This window comes from Tripterygium wilfordii, chromosome 12 (assembly GCF_013401445.1).
Source record: "Tripterygium wilfordii isolate XIE 37 chromosome 12, ASM1340144v1, whole genome shotgun sequence".
NCBI classification, from domain to species: Eukaryota; Viridiplantae; Streptophyta; class Magnoliopsida; order Celastrales; family Celastraceae; genus Tripterygium; species Tripterygium wilfordii.
Genome location: NC_052243.1, coordinates 11,850,542 through 11,872,517, shown reverse-complemented (window position 1 = coordinate 11,872,517; position 21,976 = coordinate 11,850,542). Strand labels below are relative to the sequence as shown.

Below are 21,976 nucleotides of genomic sequence, written 5' to 3'. Positions count from 1 at the left end.
GAGAGTTTTATCAAGTACAAAAATGAGGTTGAGAACCAACTTGATAAAAAGATTACGATTTTGAAATCAGACAGAGGTGGAGAATATCAATCATTCTCTTTTGAGGAGATATGCTCAAATATGGGAATAATACACCAAACGACAGCTCCTTATACACCTCAGCAAAACGGAATTGCTGAGAGGAAAAATAGAACTTTAAAGGAAATGGTAAATGCTATGCTCATAAGTTCGGGACTACCTCAAAACTTGTGGGGGGAGGCGGTTTTAACAGCAAACTATGTTCTAAACAGAGTACCCCACAAGAAAACAAGAAAAATTCCATATGAGTTATGGAATGGAAGGATCCCGTCATTCAAATACTTGAAAGTGTGGGGGTGCCTTGCAAAGGTAGCAGTTCCTCCACCTAAGCAAATAAAACTGGGTCCAAAAACTGTTGATTGCGTGTTTATCGGATATGCACACAACAGTAGTGCATATAGATTTCTTGTGCATAAATCTGAAATACCTGATATTCATGTGAATACGGTTCTAGAATCTCGAGATGCTGAGTTTTTTGAGTACATCTTTCCTTACAAAAAGGATCAAGGTGAAACTCCTCACAAGAGGTTAAGGGAGTTAAACTTCGAAAAGGGAAAAGAGATAGAAGCTGAGGTTACAGACACTGAACCAAGAAGGAGTAAGAGACAGAGAATCTCTACATCCTTTGGTCCAGATTTCCTAACATTCTTGTTAGAAAAAGAACCTAAGACATATAGTGAAGCAATGTCGTCTCCAGAAGCGCCATTCTGGAAAGAAGCTGTGACCAGTGAAATTGAATCCATTATGAGCAATCATACTTGGGAATTGGTTGAACTTCCACCCGGAAATAAACCAATTGGATGCAAATGGATTTTCAAGAGGAAATTGAAAGCAGATGGTTCCATTGACAAATATAAGGCACGTTTGGTTGCCAAGGGGTTTAGACAAAAGGAAGGTCTAGATTATTTTGATACGTATTCTCCCGTATCAAGGATTACATCCATCAGGATGTTGATTGCAATAGCTTCACTATATGATTTGCAGATACATCAAATGGATGTAAAAACTGCTTTTTTGAATGGTGAATTGAACGAGGAAATTTATATGGAACAACCTGAGGGTTTTCAAACCCAAGGAGATAAGAAGCTTGTATGCAGACTTGTCAAATCACTGTATGGACTGAAACAAGCTCCTAAACAGTGGCATGAAAAATTTGACAAAGTCATGATTCAAAATGGATTTAGAATCAATGAGTGTGACAAGTGTGTGTACACAAAATCCACTGAGAGAGGATGTGTAATTGTGTGTCTATATGTCGATGACATGTTAATTCTTGGTAAGAATATTGATTCTATTAATCATACCAAGAAAATGTTGGAAAGGAATTTTGACATGAAGGATTTGGGTGTTGCTGATGTGATTCTAGGCATCAAAATTTCAAGAACTTCTGATGGCCTTTCACTATCTCAATCACACTACATTGAAAAGGTGATTGAACAATTTAAGGATTTTTATATCAAAGATACTAATAATCCATTTCTTGCACACCTAATCCTACACAAGAATACTGGAAACGCAATAAATCAACTTGAATACTCTCAAGTAATTGGAAGTGTCATGTACATCATGAATTGTACAAGACCTGATATTGCCTATGCTGTTAGCAAACTGAGTAGGTACACAAGCAATCCGGGACATGAACATTGGAAAGCTCTGTTGAGAGTATTGGGATATTTAAATAAGACAAAGAATTATTCTTTGTGTTATAGTAAATATCCAGCTGTAGTAGAAGGATACTGTGACGCTAATTGGATTGCAGATTCTGAAGAATCTAAATCAACTAGTGGTTACATATTCACTTTGGGAGGAGCGGCAATCTCCTGGAAGTCCTCAAAACAAACGTTGATAGCGCGATCAACGATGGAATCGGAGTTCATTGCTCTAGATAAGGCTAGTGAAGAAGCTGAATGACTTCGTCATTTCTTAGAGGACATTCCAATATGGCCAAAACCTGTGTCAGCAATATGCATTCATTGCGATAATCAAGCAGCTATTGCTAGGGCACAGAATTTCATTTATAATGGTAAATCTCGACATATCCGTCGTAGACACAATTCAGTGAGGCAGTTACTCTCAACTGGTATAATCTCCATTGATTATGTTAAATCGAATGAGAATATTGCGGATCCATTTACAAAAGGTTTAACATCTGAGAGGGTAAACTGCGCATCGAAAGGAATGGGGCTAAAATCCTTAACACAATAAGAGTTACTTGGTGGAAACCTAACCTAGCGATTGGAGATCCCATGGACTAGGTTCAATAGGACAACGCAAACTTTGTAACTGATGAGAAAGCACTCATAATATTTTCTTCTCCCCTTTCCTGGATGCACTGGGTGCTGTAAAGTTGAGGATAAGCTAAGCTTTTAATGATGCCATATCTTGTAATACACAAGTGGGGTATAAAGAGATACTCTTGATGGTGCATCACCTATGCAAGTGGAGTAAGGCCGGCTCTATGGAATTCTTTTAAGGCAAGATTTTCTAAAGCACTTGTGAAACCCAAGACGCTCATGGCCGAGATAATGAGCACAACCGAGAACTAATTTCGAATTGGGAAGTGCTATGTGAGGTTTATTGTTTAAGCTTGCAATAACAACTGGCAGTTCAAGGCTAATAACCACTGACTGGTTAAGTGAGTTCGATAAGCTTTCACTAAGGAAGGTTCAAAGCCAAACACTACCTATCCTGATATAGTACTTTCTGTTGTACTCTCAGACTTTTTCTCGAGTCAGACCAATCGATTTGATTCATTCTTTGAGGTAGACTATTAGTTGTTATTCCAATCAAATCGAGCTTGGTCTTTTTGGTGAATAATGCTGAAGAGCATTTTGTTTTGCCAATCCAAGCAAAGTTCGATACAAGCAAAAACCAATAATGCGCAAAAAGTAGGCTATTATTGTGTCATTCTTTGTCAATATAGGGCTTCAAGCCACAATAAACCAATTTGACAAAACCTAACAATATGGTACAAATTTTCTTATTAGCTTTGTTTGTGATATGAATTATCGTTGTAGTTTATGACATCTTGTGGTTGTGATAACATTTTTAGCAACTTTTGTGGACTGGTTCATCGGCATTTTTCAATCATGTAATCCCAAAGGAGGTTTAAAAATTCAATTATAATATAAATTTCATTCATATATCGAGACTTATTGATCACCGATTGTTTTTGGTATATTATGGCGACAAGTATTTTTTTTTATAGGCAACACAACAATAAATATATAGAAACCAGAAACCAAGTACAATTGGGCATCCGAGGATGGCCAAGATAAAGAGTAAATGGAGATGGGACATACATAGAAATAATAATAATAATAAATAAGCTTTTGAATTTTATGGGCAGCTTCTCTCTGGAGGTTGTCAAAATGGCTTTCCTTTGTAGCCTAGGCAATAGTGCAAGGCAGATGGTGCTCCCATATTTTCATGATGGAAAGTGATACGGTGTATGAAATATGGCGACAAATATTTAATGTATAGTGATGCGACTCTTATATTCGGTGGAGTAGACTCTCTTAATGAAGAGGAAGTCAAAAATCTTATTTATAATCATTGTTTTTTTTTATGTAAGTTTTATTTAGTATGTCTAAGTATATTCTCTTGTAGTTTGATGTTGTGACACTAGGTTTAACGGTTGATGTAATATTTGTAATTTCCTATTACGCTTTCGTGACGCTAGAGTTAACATTCGCCATCATGGAATGTAATGATGGGTTTCAACCATTTAAAGAAAAATATAGGTTTAAAAAAGATCATCTAAAAAATCCACATAAAAATTATTAATTAATAAATTAACGAAAATTGTTTTACCATCTCCTATGTGGCCTGGACCTCTCGCCGAACCGCCTCTCGCAGAGGCATCTAGCATCAAACAGTTGTCGCTATTAATATACTTGCTTTAGACCTAAAAGTTCAAGCAACTATTGAGTCTTTCTTTCACAATAAACGGACACACAATTCTCTCAAACAAAGTCACAAGTCTCTCTCTGGGGTTTCGCTTCTTCTCTTTCTGTATCCCTCGAAATCAATCCGTCGGATGTGTATGTATCTGTCGCAACTCGCTCTCTTCTCTCTCAGGTATGCTCTTTTGTTCCTCTTCGTTGCGTGTATCTATTGGTGCATCTATGGGTTTAAGTGGCGTATTTCCTGATCCCTGTGTTGTTTCGAGAATCGGGAACTTTGTGTTCTTTGTTGCGTTTCGGAATCGGTTTTGTTTTCGGTGTGATATCTGATTTGGCTTTGATTTTAAACTTTTCATGGTGTGTGTTTAGGGATTTTTTTTTTCTTTGTTTGTAGTTCATGGTAGAGAAGTTGAGGCAAGATGTCGACGATAAGATCGAGCTTGCCGACAAGGTTGCGCCAACTGTTCTCCGGCGAGAGCTCCATCACGCCCTCCATGAAGCTCGACTCCGAGCCGGTGAGTTTTAGTATTGTTTTTGTTTATGTTTTGACTTCTGTATTTGGTATTTTAATATAACTGCAATGGGGGCGCTGATTGGGGGAAAACGTTTTGTCTTATGAACTTGGTAATGGGTCTTCTTATGCTAACTGGTAGGAGTAGTATTGCACTTTTATATTACAGTGCTGTGTTGCTTAGTTCTGTCATGTTTGTCACTGCACTTTGGTCTACTCGCAGGTTTCTGAGTTTATTTTTTTAACCAATGCATCTGTCCTATTGTCTGCAATCTTATGTAATTACTTTTCATGTCATAATGTTGACTCTGAGTAGATGCATAAAGTTTCTATCTATTATTTTGTCAAGTTGGTGGCTCCAGAAATCCTTCATAAGTGAGTTGTTTACTTAGATTCTTAATGACCTGTCTACTGAAAAATTAGCCTATCCATGGACATGAATTGAGTTCATATCCGAGATAGAGAACTGCAATCGAATTGAGTTGGATTTATTTTCTTGTGACGCTGACTACATTCTAAAGATGTACTACTAGTCTACTACCGATCACATCAAAAAGTGTAGCCACTGTGTAATATAGTATCTGGTTTGCATCTCCATGGTGCGTCAATAAAATTGTTCTATTGACATAAAAGAAGACATTATGCAATTACAAGGTGTTTTACGTGTACCTGAATTTCGCTAGAAGTTAGCACATCTGCATTTGATTAGGTCCTATAATTACTTTATGAATTAGAAACTGCTGTTGGTACATCTCTATTTGATTAGATAGATTAGGTCCTGAATTACTTTATGACAAAGAACCAGCGATATCATTGCTTTTATGTTTCCATTGAGAAGTTAGAAATCCCTTCACCTTGTTGATGTTATGAACTGGGATATGGTAGAACGTGAGGGCATGACAAGTTACAAACAAGGAGGAAATCTTATGATATGGATTTGTTAATAAATTAAATTTTTATTAATTGCATCATTATTCTATTGGTTTCTGTCCCATGTTAGATAAAGCATATTAGAATCACATAAGTGCTAATGCCTAGTGTTTTGTTTTTGGTGAAAAAAGAATTTATTAAAAGGTACACCATTAGGATGCCAAGAGATGATACATGTGTAATTTTTTAAAAAGTTTCATACCCTTATTATTTTTTTTATAAAAATTAAAGCGTGAGAGCAGAGAAGAGTTATAACTTTAAGCTTTGTTGAAGGAGAATAAAATTATAAAGACAACGCACAAGTACTTGCATATTTTATTGGCATATCCAAAAGACGAGTTAAACAAACCATTCCGAGCCTTTTCACAGTTCATATTGACCTAAAATTATTTGGCCTCTGCAAAGTTAAGTATATTCTTCAAGACATAGCACTGTATTTCAAACACATTATATCTCGAGCTCCATTTCTGGATCCTTGAAGTTTTTCTTGTGTATTTCCATGCATTTTAGGGTAAGTTATCTTGTTGACTTTATCTGCAAGCATCGAAGACACATCTGCATATTATTTTTTAGAGTCTGAGAAGGATGTGGTGGGCTGTTTTGAGGCATGCATACCTGATAATTAAATTCATTGTTGCATGCATGGACTCATCTATCATGGAAGACTTTTTTTGGGAGTTCAAGGCCTTAAAGAACTGCATTTGTGAATCTGTTATTAAAGCATGGTTTAACAAAGCTTTAGAACTTGTAAAGATAAAGAAGAATAGAAGTTTGTTGTGCTGATAACAAGAGAGAGATATTCTATTTCGTCCTTTACAGAAGTATAGATAGGGCATCTTAGGTATATATATATATATTATTTACTGCACAATCATAGTAATTTAAGATGCAATCACAACATTCTTATGGTCAAGGTGGGACTGCTTCCTTCTCTTTCATCTTGCTATTTGTGTATAAATATAATTTCGGAAGAAAACAAACACATGGCTAGCTTATTTTATCAATTATTATTCTAGTCTTCCTTCCCACCCCCAATCTCTTGAGTGTGCTTGTCACATGGGCAATTGTATTCATGCTGTAGCTCTGAAACTTTATTATGACTTTCAGCCCCCTAAAGTCAAAGCATTCATTGATAAGGTGATCCAGAGTCCATTGCAAGATATTGCAATACCGCTGTCTGCCTTCCGCTGGGAGTTCAGTAAGGTAAAAGCATTATCTGCCTGTGTCAATTTCTTATTTTATCTTAATTTCTTCTTTCTTATTGATTGTTTTTTTACGAAACTTTGCTGCGGATGGTTTTCAGGGTAATTTTAATCACTGGAGGCCATTGTTTCTGCATTTTGAGACATACTTCAAGACATACTTGGCTAGTAGGAATGACCTTCTCTTGTCAGATAATATTTTAGACGATGATATCGCAATTCCAAAACATGTAGTTATACAGATTTTACGAGTGATGCAAACCATTCTGGAGAATTGCCAGAATAAGGGTTCCTTTGATGGTCTAGAGGTATGTTCACGATGGGCTCCCGGATCACATGTACTATTTGCTGAGGTTTAAGTTGATTCTTTTTATTTCGCTGGTTCATATGTTTTTCTTATTCAGCTTACATTTTCATTCTTTTCTTTCTTATCAGCATTTTAAACTTCTACTTGCATCCACGGATCCTGAGATAGTCATAGCTGCATTGGAAACACTGTCTACACTTGTGAAAATAAATCCCTCTAAGCTGCATGGTGGTGGGAAGCTTATCGGATTAGGCTCCATAAACAGCTATCTCCTTTCTCTCGCACAGGGATGGGGAAGCAAGGAAGAGGGCTTAGGTTTACATTCTTGTGTTGTGGCCAATGAGAGAACCCAGGATGAAGGGCTGAGTTTGTTCCCACCTGATGTTGATAATGATAAATCTCAATGCCGGATTGGTTCCACTGTTTATTTTGAACTGCATGATCGCAAACCCCAAACTATTGATGCAAATGCAAATTCTTCAAGTTTGAGAGTTGTACACATGTCGGATCTGCATTTGAGGAAGGAGGATGATCTGGTACTGATGAAGCAATGCATTGATCAGTACAGTGTACCTGCTGACCTCCGTTTCTCGTTACTGACTAGAGTCCGATATGCCCATGCTTTTCGATCTCCTAGAATTTGCAGGCTGTACAGCAGGATTTGCCTTCTTGCATTCATTGTGCTAGTGCAGTCGAGTGATGCTCACGAAGAATTGACATCCTTTTTCGCTAATGAACCAGAGTACACCAATGAGTTGATTAGAATTGTGCGATCAGAAGAAATGATTTCTGGGACCATTAGAACTCTTGCAATGCTTGCCCTAGGAGCTCAATTAGCTGCATATTCATCGTCCCACGAGCGTGCACGTATTTTAAGTGGATCTAGTATCAGCTTTGCTGCTGGCAACCGCATGATACTCTTGAATGTGCTCCAGAGGGCTGTTTTGTCACTGAAGAACTCCAGTGATCCATCTACACTTGCCTTTGTTGAAGCTCTTCTGCAGTTTTATTTGCTCCATATTGTTTCTTCCTCTGCTTCAGGAAGTAATGTGAGGGGTTCAGGAATGGTTCCAACCTTCTTACCTCTTTTGGAGGATTCAGAACCTAATCATATTCATCTTGTGTATTTGGCTGTTAAAGCTCTGCAGAAGCTTATGGATTACAGTAGTTCTGCTGTATCATTGCTTAGAGAATTGGGGGGAGTAGAGCTTTTGGCTCAGAGACTTCAGATAGAAGTGAATAAAACTATTGGTTTTGGTGGGGAAGTGGAGAATTTGATGATAATAGGTGAATGCTCAAAATACAATGATGATCAAGTGCCCTCTCAAAAAAGACTCATCAAGGTTCTTTTAAAGGCACTTGGATCTGCTTCTTTTGCCGCTGCCAATGCTACAAGATTCCAGAACTCCCATGAAAGTTCACTACCAGTGACTCTGTCATTGATATATCAGAATGCACAAAAATTTGGTGGCGACATTTATTATTCTGCTGTGACTGTTATGAGTGAAATTATCCACAAGGATCCTACATGTTTTCATGCTTTGAATGAAATGGGCCTTCCTGGTGCCTTTCTGTCTTCAGTAGTAGCAGGGGTACTTCCTTCTTCAAAGGCTCTTACTTGCATTCCGAATGGTCTTGGAGCTGTTTGTCTTAATGCGAAGGGCTTAGAAGCTGTGAAAGAAACATCGGCATTACAGTTTCTTGTTGACATCTTCACTAGCAAGAAATATGTTGTGGCCATGAATGAAGCTATTGTTCCTTTGGCTAATGCAGTGGAAGAGCTTTTGCGTCATGTATCCTCTCTGAGAGGCATTGGTGTTGATATAATCATTGAAATTATTGATAAGATTTCTTCCTTTGGGGGGGCTGACTTTCATGGATTATCAGGAAAGATAAATGCAAGTAATGCAATGGAAATGGATAATGAAAACAAAGGAGCCGAAGATCGTGGGGGTTTGGTTGGTGGAGTTGATATAACTACAGACGGAATCAGTGATGAGCAGTTCATTCAGTTATGCATCTTCCATTTGATGCTATTGCTTCACAGAACATTGGAAAATTCTGAAACATGTCGGTTATTTGTTGAGAAATCTGGAATTGAGGCGCTACTGAAGCTTCTAGTACGACCTAGTATTGTGCAATCATCTGAAGGAATGTCGATCGCACTACATAGTACCATAGTATTCAAGGGTTTTACCCAACATCATTCTGCACCTCTAGCTCGTGCTTTCTGTGCATCTCTTAGGGATCTTCTGAAGAGGTCTTTGGCAGGATTTGGTGTTGTTTCGGGGTCCTTCTTACTGGATCCAAGGGTAACACTAGATGAAAGAGTATTTTCATCGCTTTTCCTTATTGAGTTTCTTCTATTTCTTGCTGGCTCAAAAGACAGTCGATGGGTGGCTGCATTGCTTACAGAATTTGGAAATGGTAGCAAAGATGTTTTGGAGGATATTGGACATATCCATCGTGAAGTTCTTTGGCAGATTGCTCTTCTTGAAGATGCTAAACTTGAGATGGAGGATGAGGGTGTTGCTAGTTCTGCTGAGTCCAAAGTTTCTGAACAGGATGGAAATGACTCCGAGGAGCAAAGATTCAATTCATTCAGGCAGTTCCTAGATCCGTTGTTGAGGAGAAGAACATCTGGGTGGAGCATCGAATCACAATTTTTTGATCTTATGAGCTTGTACCGCGATATTGGACGTGCTACTGGCTTTCAACAAAGACATGATAGTTTTCCGAACCTGAGGGGCACTGGTAATCACCAATCCCATAGTTCTAGTTCTTTGGATACTGCTGGGTCTGTCAGTGGAAAGGAGCATGACAAGCAGAGATCGTATTATACTTCTTGCTGTGACATGGTTCGATCACTTTCGTTTCACATAACCCATTTGTTTCAAGAGCTTGGGAAGGCGATGTTGCTTCTTTCTCGTCGACGAGATGATACAGTTAATCTGTCTCCTTCATCTAAAGTTGTGGCTTCTACTATTGCTTCCATTGCACAGGATCACATGAATTTCAGTGGACATGTTAATCCTTCACAATCAGAGGTATCTGTATCAGCGAAGTGCCGATACTTTGGCAAAGTGATTGACTTTATTGATGGCATTTTACTGGATAAGCCCGATTCCTGTAATCCTATATTTTTAAATTGCTTATATGGTCAAGGAGTTATCCAATTAGTTTTGACGACATTCAAAGCTACCAGTCAATTGCTCTTTACAGTTAACAGGGCTCCCTCATCTCCCATGGAGACTGACGATGGGAGTATAAAGCACGATGAGAAGGAAGATGCAGATCATTCATGGATTTATGGCCCATTGGCAAGCTATGGTAAACTTATGGACCACTTGGTTACGTCGTCAATTATTTTATCTCCAGTTACAAAGCACTTGCTTGCACAACCTCTTGCGAATGGTGGCATTCCATTTCCACGGGATTCTGAAACTTTCATGAAGGTGCTTCAGTCTATTGTGCTGAAGGCGGTGCTTCCTGTTTGGACTCATTCACAGTTTGTTGATTGCAGTAATGAATTCATTACTACAGTCATTTCTATCATTGGGCACATCTACTCTGGGGTTGAAGTGAAAATTGTCAGTAGCAACACCAGTTCTCGTATTAGTGGCCCTCCTCCTAATGAAACAACTATTTCAACAATTGTTGAGATGGGCTTTTCTAGGTCTAGGGCTGAAGAAGCTCTGAGGCAAGTTGGATCGAATAGTGTTGAGCTGGCAATGGAGTGGTTGTTTTCTCATCCAGAGGAAGTCCAGGAAGATGATGAACTTGCTCGTGCGCTTGCCATGTCCCTTGGAAACTCCGAATCAGACACAAAGGAAGTTGCTACAACTGACAGTAATCAGCAACTTGAAGCGGAGATGGTCCAGCCGCCTCCTGTTGAGGAGATATTGTCAACATGTACAAAACTTCTCAAAGTGAAGGAACCTCTAGCTTTTGCTGTTCGTGATCTGCTTGTGTTGATATGCTCGCAGAATGATGGACAATACAGGGGTAGTGTCATATCCTTTATTCTTGACCAAGTGAAGGGTTCTTGTTTGACTTCCGACAGCCAGAACAGTGCCATCCTATTTTCTCTCTTTCATGTGGTTGCTTTAATTCTCAATGAAGACATGGCAGCACAGGAACTTGCTTCAGAGAATGGTCTGGTGAAAATTGCGTCAGATTTACTTTCACAATGGGATTCTGGTTTTATCAACAGGGAGAAGAGCCAAGTTCCAAAATGGGTGACGACAGCTTTTCTTTCTATTGATCGTTTACTGCAGGTTGATCAAAAATTGAATTCTCAAATTCTAGAGCAGTTGAAGGGGGAAGATGGTGGTAAACAAGAAACCTCTCTTAGTATAGACGAGGATAAGCAAAACAAATTGCAGTCTGCATTTGGTTTATCGCCAAAACTCATTGATATAGATGAGCAGAAGAGACTTATTGAGGTTGCTTGTAATTGTATCAGGAACCAGCTTCCTTCGGACACAATGCATGCAGTACTGCAGCTATGCTCTACTCTAACTAGAACACATTCTATTGCTGTTTGTTTTCTTGATGCTGGGGGTGTAAGTTCTTTGCTCTCTTTGCCAACAAGCAGCCTTTTTCCTGGGTTTGACAATGTTGCTACTACTATTATTCGTAATGTCCTTGAAGATCCCCAAACTCTCCAGCAAGCTATGGAATCTGAGATCAAGCATAGCCTTGTGGCTATTGCCAACAGACATTCAAATGGGAGAGTCACTCCACGCAATTTTCTGTTGAATTTAAGCTCAGTCATCTCACGATGTCCTGTGATATTTATGCAGGCTGCTAGATCTATTTGCGAAGTAGAGATGGTTGGTGAAAGGCCTTATATTGTCTTGTTGAAAGACCGTGAAAAGGAGAAGTCCAAGGAGAAAGATAAAGAGAAGGAGAAAGCATTTGAGAAAGATAAATCTCAGACGACTGATGGAAAGATTATTCTGGGCATGAATTCAGTGGCTCCTGGTAATGTGCATGGAAAACTTCATGATTCCAAGAGTGTCAAAGTTCATCGAAAATCTCCACAGAGTTTTGTACATGTGATTGAACTTCTCTTGGATTCAGTACTGACCTTTTTTCCTCCTCTAAAAGATGATACTAACACAACTGCGCTTTTGGATCCATCATCATCAACTGACATGGAAATTGATGTTGCTACAAGTAAGGGGAAAGGGAAAGCTGTTGCGTCTGTGGCTGAAGAGAATGAAGCCAGTAGTTGTGATGTTTCTGCTTCTCTTGCAAAGATTGTGTTCATTTTGAAGCTTTTGACGGAGACTATATTAATGTATGGTTCATCTATACATGTTCTACTTCGAAGAGATACTGAAGTCAGTAGTGGCAGGGGTCCTAGTGGTTTATGCACCAGTGGAATATTTTATCATGTTCTTCATAATTTCATTCCAAACTCTCGAAATTCCAAGAAAGAAAGGAAAATAGATGGTGACTGGAGGCATAAACTAGCTACTAGGACAAGCCAGTTCCTGGTGGCATCTTGTGTTCGCTCTGCAGAGGCCAGGAAGAGGGTTTTTACTGAGATCAGTTTTATATTCAATGAATTTGGTGATGCATGTGATGGTTTTAGGCCGCCAGTTTACGAGATGCAGGCATATGTTGATCTGCTCAATGATATACTGGCTGCTCGTACCCCTAGTGGCTCATACATCTCAGCTGAAGCTTCCACCACTTGTATAGATGTTGGTCTGGTTGGGTCATTGACTCGGACTCTCCAAGTTTTGGATTTGGATCATGCAGATTCACCTAAAGTTGTGACCGGGATTATCAAAACTCTGGAGTTAGTAACCAAGGAACATGTTCATTCTGCCGAATCTTCAGGAGGAAAGGGGGAGAATTTGATGAGACCTCCTGGTCAAAATAATCAGTCTGGAAGTACAGGGAATATTGGTGATACCTCACGTTCCATGGACATGACATCTGAGCCCAATCATGATGTTGAGCCTTTTAATACCATCCAGAACTATGGTGGGTCAGAGGCTGTCACTGATGACATGGAACATGACCAGGATCTTGACGGAGGTTTTGCCCCTGGCACTGAGGATGACTATATGCAAGAAACTCCTGATGACACAAGGGGAGTTGAAAATGGCATTAATACTGTTGACATACAATTTGAGATCCAGCCTCACGGAGAAGGAAATCTTGATGAAGATGAAGATGAAGATGAGGAGATGTCTGAAGATGAAGGGGATGAAGTGGATGATGATGATGATGAAGACGAGGATGATGAGGAGCATAATGATCTGGAAGAAGATGAAGTCCATCACCTGCCACATGCTGACACAGATCAAGATGATCATGAGATTGATGATGATGATGATTTTGATGAGGAAGTACTGGAGGAAGACGATGAAGATGATGAGGATGGAGTTATACTCAGGCTGGAGGAAGGCATAAATGGTATAAATGTTCTTGACCATATTGAGGTTTTTGGCAGAGATCATAGCTTTGCAAGTGACTCTCTCCATGTGATGCCAGTTGAACTTTTTGGTTCTAGAAGGAATGGGCGAACTACATCCATATACAATCTTTTGGGTAGAAGTGGAGATAATGCTGCCCCCTCCCGCCATCCTCTTTTAGTTGGACCTTCGTCACGGCAGTCAGTTTCTCAGAGGCAAACAGGTAAGATCCTTCGTCGACTGGTTTTATGCTTTATGTGTATTGATGATGTACTCTCTCATTAGGTAGCTTATTTTAATGTGACCTTTGACATGATTTTCCAGATCGGAGTTTGGAGAACTCGTCACAGTTGGATACTATTTTCCGGTCATTGAGGAATGGGCGGCATGGACACCGTTCGAACTTGTGGGTGGATGAAAACCCACAAAATGGTGGATCAAATACCACTGCAGTTCAGCAAGGGCTTGAAGAGTTGCTCGTCTCACAGTTAAGGCGGCCATCTACGGAGAAACTTTCAGATCAGAACCTGTCAACCATGGAGCCTAAAAATAATGGTGAGGCTGGTCAGATACAGCAACCTGAAGCAGGTGCAGCGCCTGGCGTCCATGCAGAAAATGGTGTGAACAATGACAGCGGCAATGCAACTCCTTCCTCTCCAGGAGCAGTTGATAGCTCTGGTAATACTGAGGTCAGACCCGCAGCCCATCCTCAGCGAGGAACTGATTTGTCATGCATGCATACACAGTCTGTGGAAATGCAGTTTGAACAGAATGATGCAAACGTACGGGATGTCGAAGCTGTTAGCCAAGAGAGTGGCGGAAGTGGGGCCACTTTAGGGGAGAGCCTTCGAAGCCTAGATGTTGAAATCGGAAGTGCTGATGGCCATGATGATGGCACTGAAAGGCAATCTTCCACTGATAGAATACATATGAGTGATCAACAGACGGTTCGCATGAGAAGAGCCAATGCAGCTTTTGGGAATTCAACACCAGCAAGTGGCAGAGATGCATCCCTTCACCCTGTAACTGAAGTTTCGGAAAATTCTAGCCGAGAAGCAGATCGGGATAGTCCGGCTGTGGAACAGCAAAATAATGGTGATGCAGGTTCTGGATCAATTGATCCTGCATTCTTGGAAGCTCTTCCCGAGGAACTGCGTGCTGAAGTTCTTTCAGCTCAGCAGTCACAAGCAGCGCAGCCTTCAAATCCTGAACCACAAAGCGGAGGAGATATAGATCCAGAATTTCTTGCTGCTCTTCCTCCCGACATCCGGGCAGAAGTTCTAGCACAGCAGCAGGCACAAAGGCTGCATCAGTCCCAGGAACTTGAAGGACAACCAGTTGAAATGGACACGGTTTCTATAATTGCAACATTCCCTTCTGATTTACGCGAGGAGGTATGCTAGTGACTGAATTGTACTTTATTGAATTTGAGAATTTGTGTTACATTTTTTTTTTTCATGAACAGGTTCTCTTAACCTCATCTGAGGCTATACTAGCCAATCTGACACCTGCCCTTGTTGCGGAGGCAAACATGTTGCGTGAGAGATTTGCGCATCGATATCATAATCGTACACTTTTTGGTATGTACCCAGGCCGTCGCAGGAGTGATGCTGCCCGACGCGGTGCCGGTATTGGATCTATTGTGGACAGAACTGGGGGGAGCGCTGCCTCACGCAGATCAATTGCTGCCAAGGTTATTGAAGCTGATGGGGCTCCTTTAGTGGATACAGAAGCCCTCCACGCAATGATTCGGGTGATTCGCATAGTTCAGGTGTGGGCCTGATAAAATAGATTTTCGTTTTCTTTGATGCAGTTGCATTCTTACTTATGCTTCTACTGGGGTAATTTTGCAGCCACTATATAAGGGTCAACTGCAGAGGCTTCTATTGAATCTGTGCGCGCATGGGAAAACCAGAACTGCTCTGGTGACGATACTGATGGACATGTTGATGCTTGATACAAGGAGACCTATTAGTTACGCACCTGCTGCTGAGCTGTCATATCGGCTCTATGCTTGCCAGAATAATGTGATGTATTCTCGCCCACAGTCCTTTGATGGTAAAATCCCTTCTCGTATTTACCTCTTTCATGGGCCCTGTGTCATTGGGTGGGCAGTTGAAATAGCTAATACTTTGAGATACATAAAGGTTGACATTATTTTACAAGGTTCTTATGCAACATACATGTTTGGTTCTTCTCCAGTAAGGTTGTTGTCGACAGACAATCATGCCTTGTTTTTTGTTTTTTCACTAGAAGGGTTATGGAATTCATTCTTTGTTAATTATTTCGAACATTCATGGAACTTGGAATTTTGTTAATAACATCTAACATTCTTGGAACTTGAAATTCTGTTTCTAATTTCTTGAAATTAATTTTGAACCTCTAAAAATTGCAGTTTCACCTTTAGTTTATCCTTCAATGAATGAAAATGCTTTCATCTGAATCTTCTGACGTCAAATAGCGGATCTCTGTATTAGAAATTTAGAACACAAATGAATCATAGCATGATAGCTTTCATAGGGTTACTGGTGAATGTTTTTGAATAATATTTCTCCCTAATATTTGTGTTTTTATTTCATAGGAGTTCCTCCCTTGGTATCTAGACGTATCCTTGAGACACTCACATACTTGGCACGAAATCACCCCTATGTGGCAAAAATTTTGCTTCAGTTTAGACTGCCTCTGCCTGCCTTAAAGGAGCAAGAGAGTACTGACCAGGTACGTGGTAAAGAGGTGATGGTTGTCGAGGAATATGAAGCTGATAGAAAGCAGCACCAAGAAGGGCATGTATCAATTTCATTGCTTTTGAGCCTCTTGAACCAACCCCTCTACTTAAGGAGTATAGCCCATCTTGAACAGGTAATGCTTTTGCTAACGTAAATTTGGTTTCTGTCATTGCTATTTGGATGTTCAGGAGGTTGCAATGTTCTTAAACTCATCGTGTCCTTTATGTAGCTTCTTCATTTATTGGAGGTCATAATTGATAATGCCGAATGCAACTCAAGTTTATCCAATAACCATGGTTCATCACCTACTGAACAACCACCATCTGCTTCTCAAACATCCTCTTCAGATAAACAGATAAATGAAGGAACTGCTGGTGCATCTGCTGGAGTTGGTACTTCCTCTGAGGTTGCTGATTCCTCTAAACCTACCACTTCTAGTGCAAATAACGAAATCGATGCTCAAAATGTACTTCTTAACCTGCCTCAAGCAGAGCTTCGTCTTCTTTGCTCATTACTGGCACGAGAAGGGTATGATTGAACTTTGACCCTTCAGACTATGTTTTTTTGCGATGTTATTTAATCCATTAGTTATGCAATTATTATTTTTTTGTGTTTCTTCTATGATATTTGCGAGTTAGAAGTACTGGATATTTCATAATTCATACTAACCATTTTCGCAACTACTTCGTTTTCTGAGAACGGAAGTAGTTATGTTGGGTGTATCTTACATGTTCAACTCTTGTTCTCTGATGCATTGATGTTTCAGTTTGTTGATATATTCAACAGTATCTTGTTTACCCTTTTTTCCTGACGAACCTATGCCCCCTCCCCCAGTCCCCACCATGCTTCTTTTTCTTGTTGGAATCTTTTTTACCCTATATGAAACCTATATCTTTGATATAATATCACTTATCAGTTTTTCATCATATCATATGTAGATACATTGTTCTGCTCATGAACCTTGCTTTACAGCTTGTTGGAAGATTTGGTATATTGACTCTTTTTATATCAGTAAAGAAGTGGATTTGTCCTACTTAACATATGTTCATGATTTGGTATATTGACTCTTTCCTTGCATTTCTTTTTCTTTTAACGCCTCTAAAAATGGATGGTCATGGCTTTTCTATGCTGTTGTTTGTTAGCAATTTTGACATTGGATCAAGTAAAAATATGTGAGAACCTGGTATAGCCCTATACTTTTATTATCGTCATAACAGTTTTATTGATGAATGAATATATTTGTTAGCCATCGGCCTACATCAAAGGATTAAAATTATCATACCTTTTGCTTTCATTGATTTGAAATCAAATTTTGAGCTGGAGTTTATACGAGATATGATATCCTCGATCTGACATGTTACTTTTTTTCCCAGACTGTCTGATAATGCATATGCTCTCATCACGGAAGTTATGAAGAAATTGGTAGCAATTGCTCCCCTTCATTATCATGTGTTTATTACGGAGCTGGCAAATGCTATACAAAATTTGACTGGGTCTGCTATGGATGAGCTACGCATGTTTGGTGAAGCAGTGAAAGCACTCCTCAGTACCACCACTTCTGATGGGGCTGCAATTTTAAGGGTTCTGCAGGCATTAAGTTCTCTTGTTGTGTCACTTACTGAAAAAGAGAAAGATCAGCAGGTTCTTCCGGAGGAGCATACTGGTGCTCTTTCTCAGGTATGGGACATCAGTGCAGCCTTAGAGCCTTTATGGTTGGAATTGAGCGCCTGCATAAGTAAAATAGAGAGCTATTCAGATTCTGCACCTGATTTGTTAACTCCGTCAAGGGCTTCATCATCTAGACCGTCTGGAATAATGCCTCCCCTTCCTGCGGGAGCCCAAAACATCTTGCCCTATATTGAATCATTCTTTGTGATGTGTGAGAAGTTGCATCCTTCCCAGCCTGGTTCCTCCCATAACTTCAGTGTAACTGTAGTTTCTGAAGTTGAAGATGCAAACACATCGGATAGCCAACTCAAAACCTCTGGTCCAGCTTTGAAAATTGATGAAAAACAGATGGTTTTTGTAAAGTTCTCAGAGAAACATAGGAAGCTGCTTAATGCTTTCATCCGACAAAATCCAGGTTTGCTTGAGAAATCTTTCTCACTGATGCTGAAGGTTCCCCGGTTTGTTGACTTTGACAATAAACGTGCTCACTTTAGATCAAAAATAAAGCATCATCATGATCACCACCACAGTCCATTAAGAATTTCAGTAAGGAGAGCTTACATTCTTGAGGATTCATATAACCAACTGCGAATGCGATCAACCCAAGATTTGAAAGGCAGGTTGACTGTTCACTTCCAAGGGGAAGAAGGCGTTGATGCAGGTGGACTTACAAGGGAATGGTATCAGTTACTGTCAAGGGTTATCTTTGACAAGGGAGCACTACTTTTTACAACAGTGGGCAATGAATCAACATTTCAGCCTAATCCCAACTCCGTCTATCAAACCGAACATCTTTCGTATTTCAAGTTTGTGGGGAGAGTTGTGAGTATATATTTTGGTTGATTTTAGTTTTTTGAGTGTCTTTATGTGCTTTATGATAAATCCTAAGCATGTTCTCCAGGTTGGGAAAGCACTTTTTGATGGGCAACTCTTGGATGTCCACTTCACCCGGTCTTTCTACAAGCATATTCTGGGGGTTAAACTTTAAAGTGACTTATCATGATATTGAAGCTATTGATCCTGATTATTTCAAAAATTTGAAGTGGATGCTTGAGGTATACTTCATACCAAATTTTCTGTGTTCTCTTCTACCTTTTTAATCTTCCATTTTGCTAGGACCTTTCTTACTTATCTTGTTTTTTAATTATGCAGAATGACATTAGTGATGTTCTAGACCTTACATTCAGTATTGATGCTGATGAGGAGAAGTTGATACTATATGAAAGGACTGAAGTAATGATTTAGCCAATTCATTCATATTATGGTTTTTATCTTTTAAGAGTTATCGTTGTATTAAATCGGTGACCATATTGCAGGTAACTGACTATGAACTCATTCCTGGTGGCCGTAACATTAAAGTTACTGAGGAAAACAAGCACCAATATGTTGATTTACTTGCTGAGCATCGCTTGACAACTGCCATTCGTCCTCAAATTAATGCCTTTTTGGAAGGATTCAATGAATTAATTCCCAGGGAATTAATATCCATATTCAATGACAAGGAATTTGAATTATTGATTAGTGGCTTGCCAGAAATCGATTGTAAGTTTCCTTATGCCAGCATTTATTACAACACTTGTGAACATACTACAATTTTTTTTGTAATATTGGAAGGATGTTTTTATTTATTGTGCTTCATTGACTTTTTCCAGTGGACGACATGAGGGCAAATACTGAGTATTCTGGATACAGTGCTGCATCTCCTGTTATACAGTGGTTTTGGGAGGTTGTTCAAGGGTTTAGCAAGGAGGATAAGGCTCGACTTCTACAGTTTGTTACTGGAACCTCAAAGGTAGTTACTTGGTGCAGATGTGGTATCTATTTCTGTGTCTTCAACCCAATTTGAATGTATTTGGCGACCTATTGTTTGGACCTTCACTGATTAAATGTGAGAATTGTGGTCAATTGGTGGTTATTAACCACTTCTGTTTTCTGTTATCCTCTACTAGATTAAAAATACTGTTTCTGATCCTTGATGCTTTTTTGTGGCTTTAGTTTGTTGGATGCTTTTTTATTAGTTGGAATCCGAATATCTGTCTGTTTAGATGGTCTAATTGCTGTTCTTTCTGTTTTTCCAGGTGCCTTTAGAAGGCTTCAGTGCACTTCAAGGAATTTCGGGTTCACAGAAGTTTCAGATTCATAAGGCATATGGCAGCCATGATCACTTGCCATCTGCACATACTTGGTAATTACAAATTGAGTTTATATGAGCTGCACACTAGCACATGTTATTATGCTTGATTGCTTGCTTTGAGACCTGTCGAAAGTCCACTATCTCCTCCGATTTTAAGTACTTCATATTGGCATATGGAAAAATTGCTCATTTTGATTAATTAATTCTTGCAGCTTCAATCAGTTGGATTTACCTGAGTATCCCTCCAAGGAATCTCTAGAGGAGAAACTTTTGGTTGCAATTCATGAAGCCAATGAAGGATTTGGATTTGGTTGAGTAGTGGGATGGGGATTATGGTAGTCATGTAGATAATGTTATATTGTGAGAAAAATTATGACTAATGGGAAAAGAGCAATGGTAGAAGGTTTTAATCTGGGAAGTTCAGTTGATACATGTTAATATACTGTACAGTCGTATATTGGCTATTGAAAACAATTTATGGCAGTTTTTAAATTTGCCAACTTTTCGGTTCCTCTATTAGCTTTATATTTTAATGTTGAATCCATCAATGACAGGGATCATTCGATTGGCATGAAGCTAAACGTACTCTATTTTTTTGGGTACTAAACAATACCCAGTTGCGATTGCAATGACAATGCTTGTTGTTGAACTTTGCCTTAGTCATTGGCTCTCCCGTCTGTTCTGTATAGAGTGTCATTTGACGAGTATGGAATACTCGATATCCAATATTAATATTGCCACGGCGATCAGTCTAATCAGAAAATGTTAAAAGAGTGTACATGGTGGGTGGTTATGTGTGATTTATCATTTTCTTCCTCCAAAATTGCATTGATTCGTCATTTCATTTCGATAAAAATTCCTGCTAAATATTCATGGCTGAATGGTTGAAGTGTCCAACCCATAATTGTCGAATTCGTAGGTTCAATTTGTACTAAATACATGCAATTGGACCCTCGGAGATAGAACCAGTAAAGATTTCTTTTCTGATTCATCCAACACCTCATTCCAGAATTATTTTTGATCCAACTGTAGCAATGTTGAAGGCATACATTGCCGTTGATGAGTGTTGTTTTCATTGAGGTTATTGTTCGGCTCAATCACACCTTGAAAGCATTGAAAGACATTAAAGCATGGGCCATTTGGTCAGGCCTGGGAAACCTTTTAATGATGTTTGCTACTCAACTGTAGTGATTGTCTGAAAGCTGCCATCGATTACTTGTTTGCTTATAAATTTCCGTATAAATTTCCATTTGTTGAAGTTTTTGCAACTGTTAATTTACGTGGTTCTGTTTCTTTCTTTCTCAAACTACAGAATATAAGTCAGACATTGCAATATAACAATCTAAACAAGGCAAAATGTTAGGGGGAATTTCTTTAAATCAGATTAATTTAGAAGTGCAAAAATTTATTCAACATGTCCCAAAGAAAATTTCCAAGAAACTCTCATATTGTTGATAGAAGCATGCATTACTAAAGTCTAATAATAGATTTTGTCACAATCAACTTAAGCGCTCAGGACGCCCCCAGAGGTAGAGCTCCTGCGGCATTCTTGAAGCATGTCCATGTAGAGCTGGCACTTGCTAATTTCACTTCCATAGTTGCTCAGACACTGTAGGGCAACAAGATCGAAGTCAGCATCATCAAGACATTTACACTGTAGATTGAAGTAAAGTAGTAAACCATCAACAAATGGTCTCTTGCCTCATATGTTAAAGCCAGACAAAATGGATGGTAATTCCTATTATCAATCACAACACAAAGCCTAATCACCCTCAACAAATCTTTTTAAAGCTTATTTATCAACATCAAGAAACTGTCCAAAAATAATCAAGGCACCATAGGCTGCCTAGATAATCATATCTAAATAAATTAACACCCCACCCATGCACAGATTAAGAAAACACATTCCACACACTTTGCTCTTTTTGTTTGTCTTTTTCCCCATGCCATGTTTCATTTTCTTTTGGATCACCAACAATACATTAATCATTGCAAACAAAGTTAATTTTTTAAGAAAAAGAGAGGCAAAGGAAAAGAAAACATCCCGTGCTTACATAAAATATCACAAAACGAGGGCCAAT

At 39.2% G+C, this 21,976-nt stretch overlaps 1 protein-coding gene across 1 annotated transcript; it reads left to right on the top strand.

Moving 5' to 3' along the window:
• The first annotated feature begins 3,995 nt into the window (after window positions 1–3,995).
• Window positions 3,996–20,406, top strand: LOC120010133 (E3 ubiquitin-protein ligase UPL2-like). The gene is given in 18 exon segments (XM_038860838.1): window positions 3,996–4,158; window positions 4,378–4,498; window positions 6,532–6,627; window positions 6,728–6,934; window positions 7,062–13,590; window positions 13,692–14,761; window positions 14,833–15,138; window positions 15,221–15,425; window positions 15,949–16,226; window positions 16,323–16,621; window positions 17,467–18,583; window positions 18,663–18,746; window positions 18,748–18,816; window positions 18,914–18,994; window positions 19,078–19,303; window positions 19,414–19,553; window positions 19,840–19,946; window positions 20,108–20,406. Coding segments are annotated over 17 exon segments (11,013 nt in total). The 5' UTR covers window positions 3,996–4,158; window positions 4,378–4,402; the 3' UTR covers window positions 20,211–20,406.
• The last annotated feature ends 1,570 nt before the right edge of the window (window positions 20,407–21,976 follow it).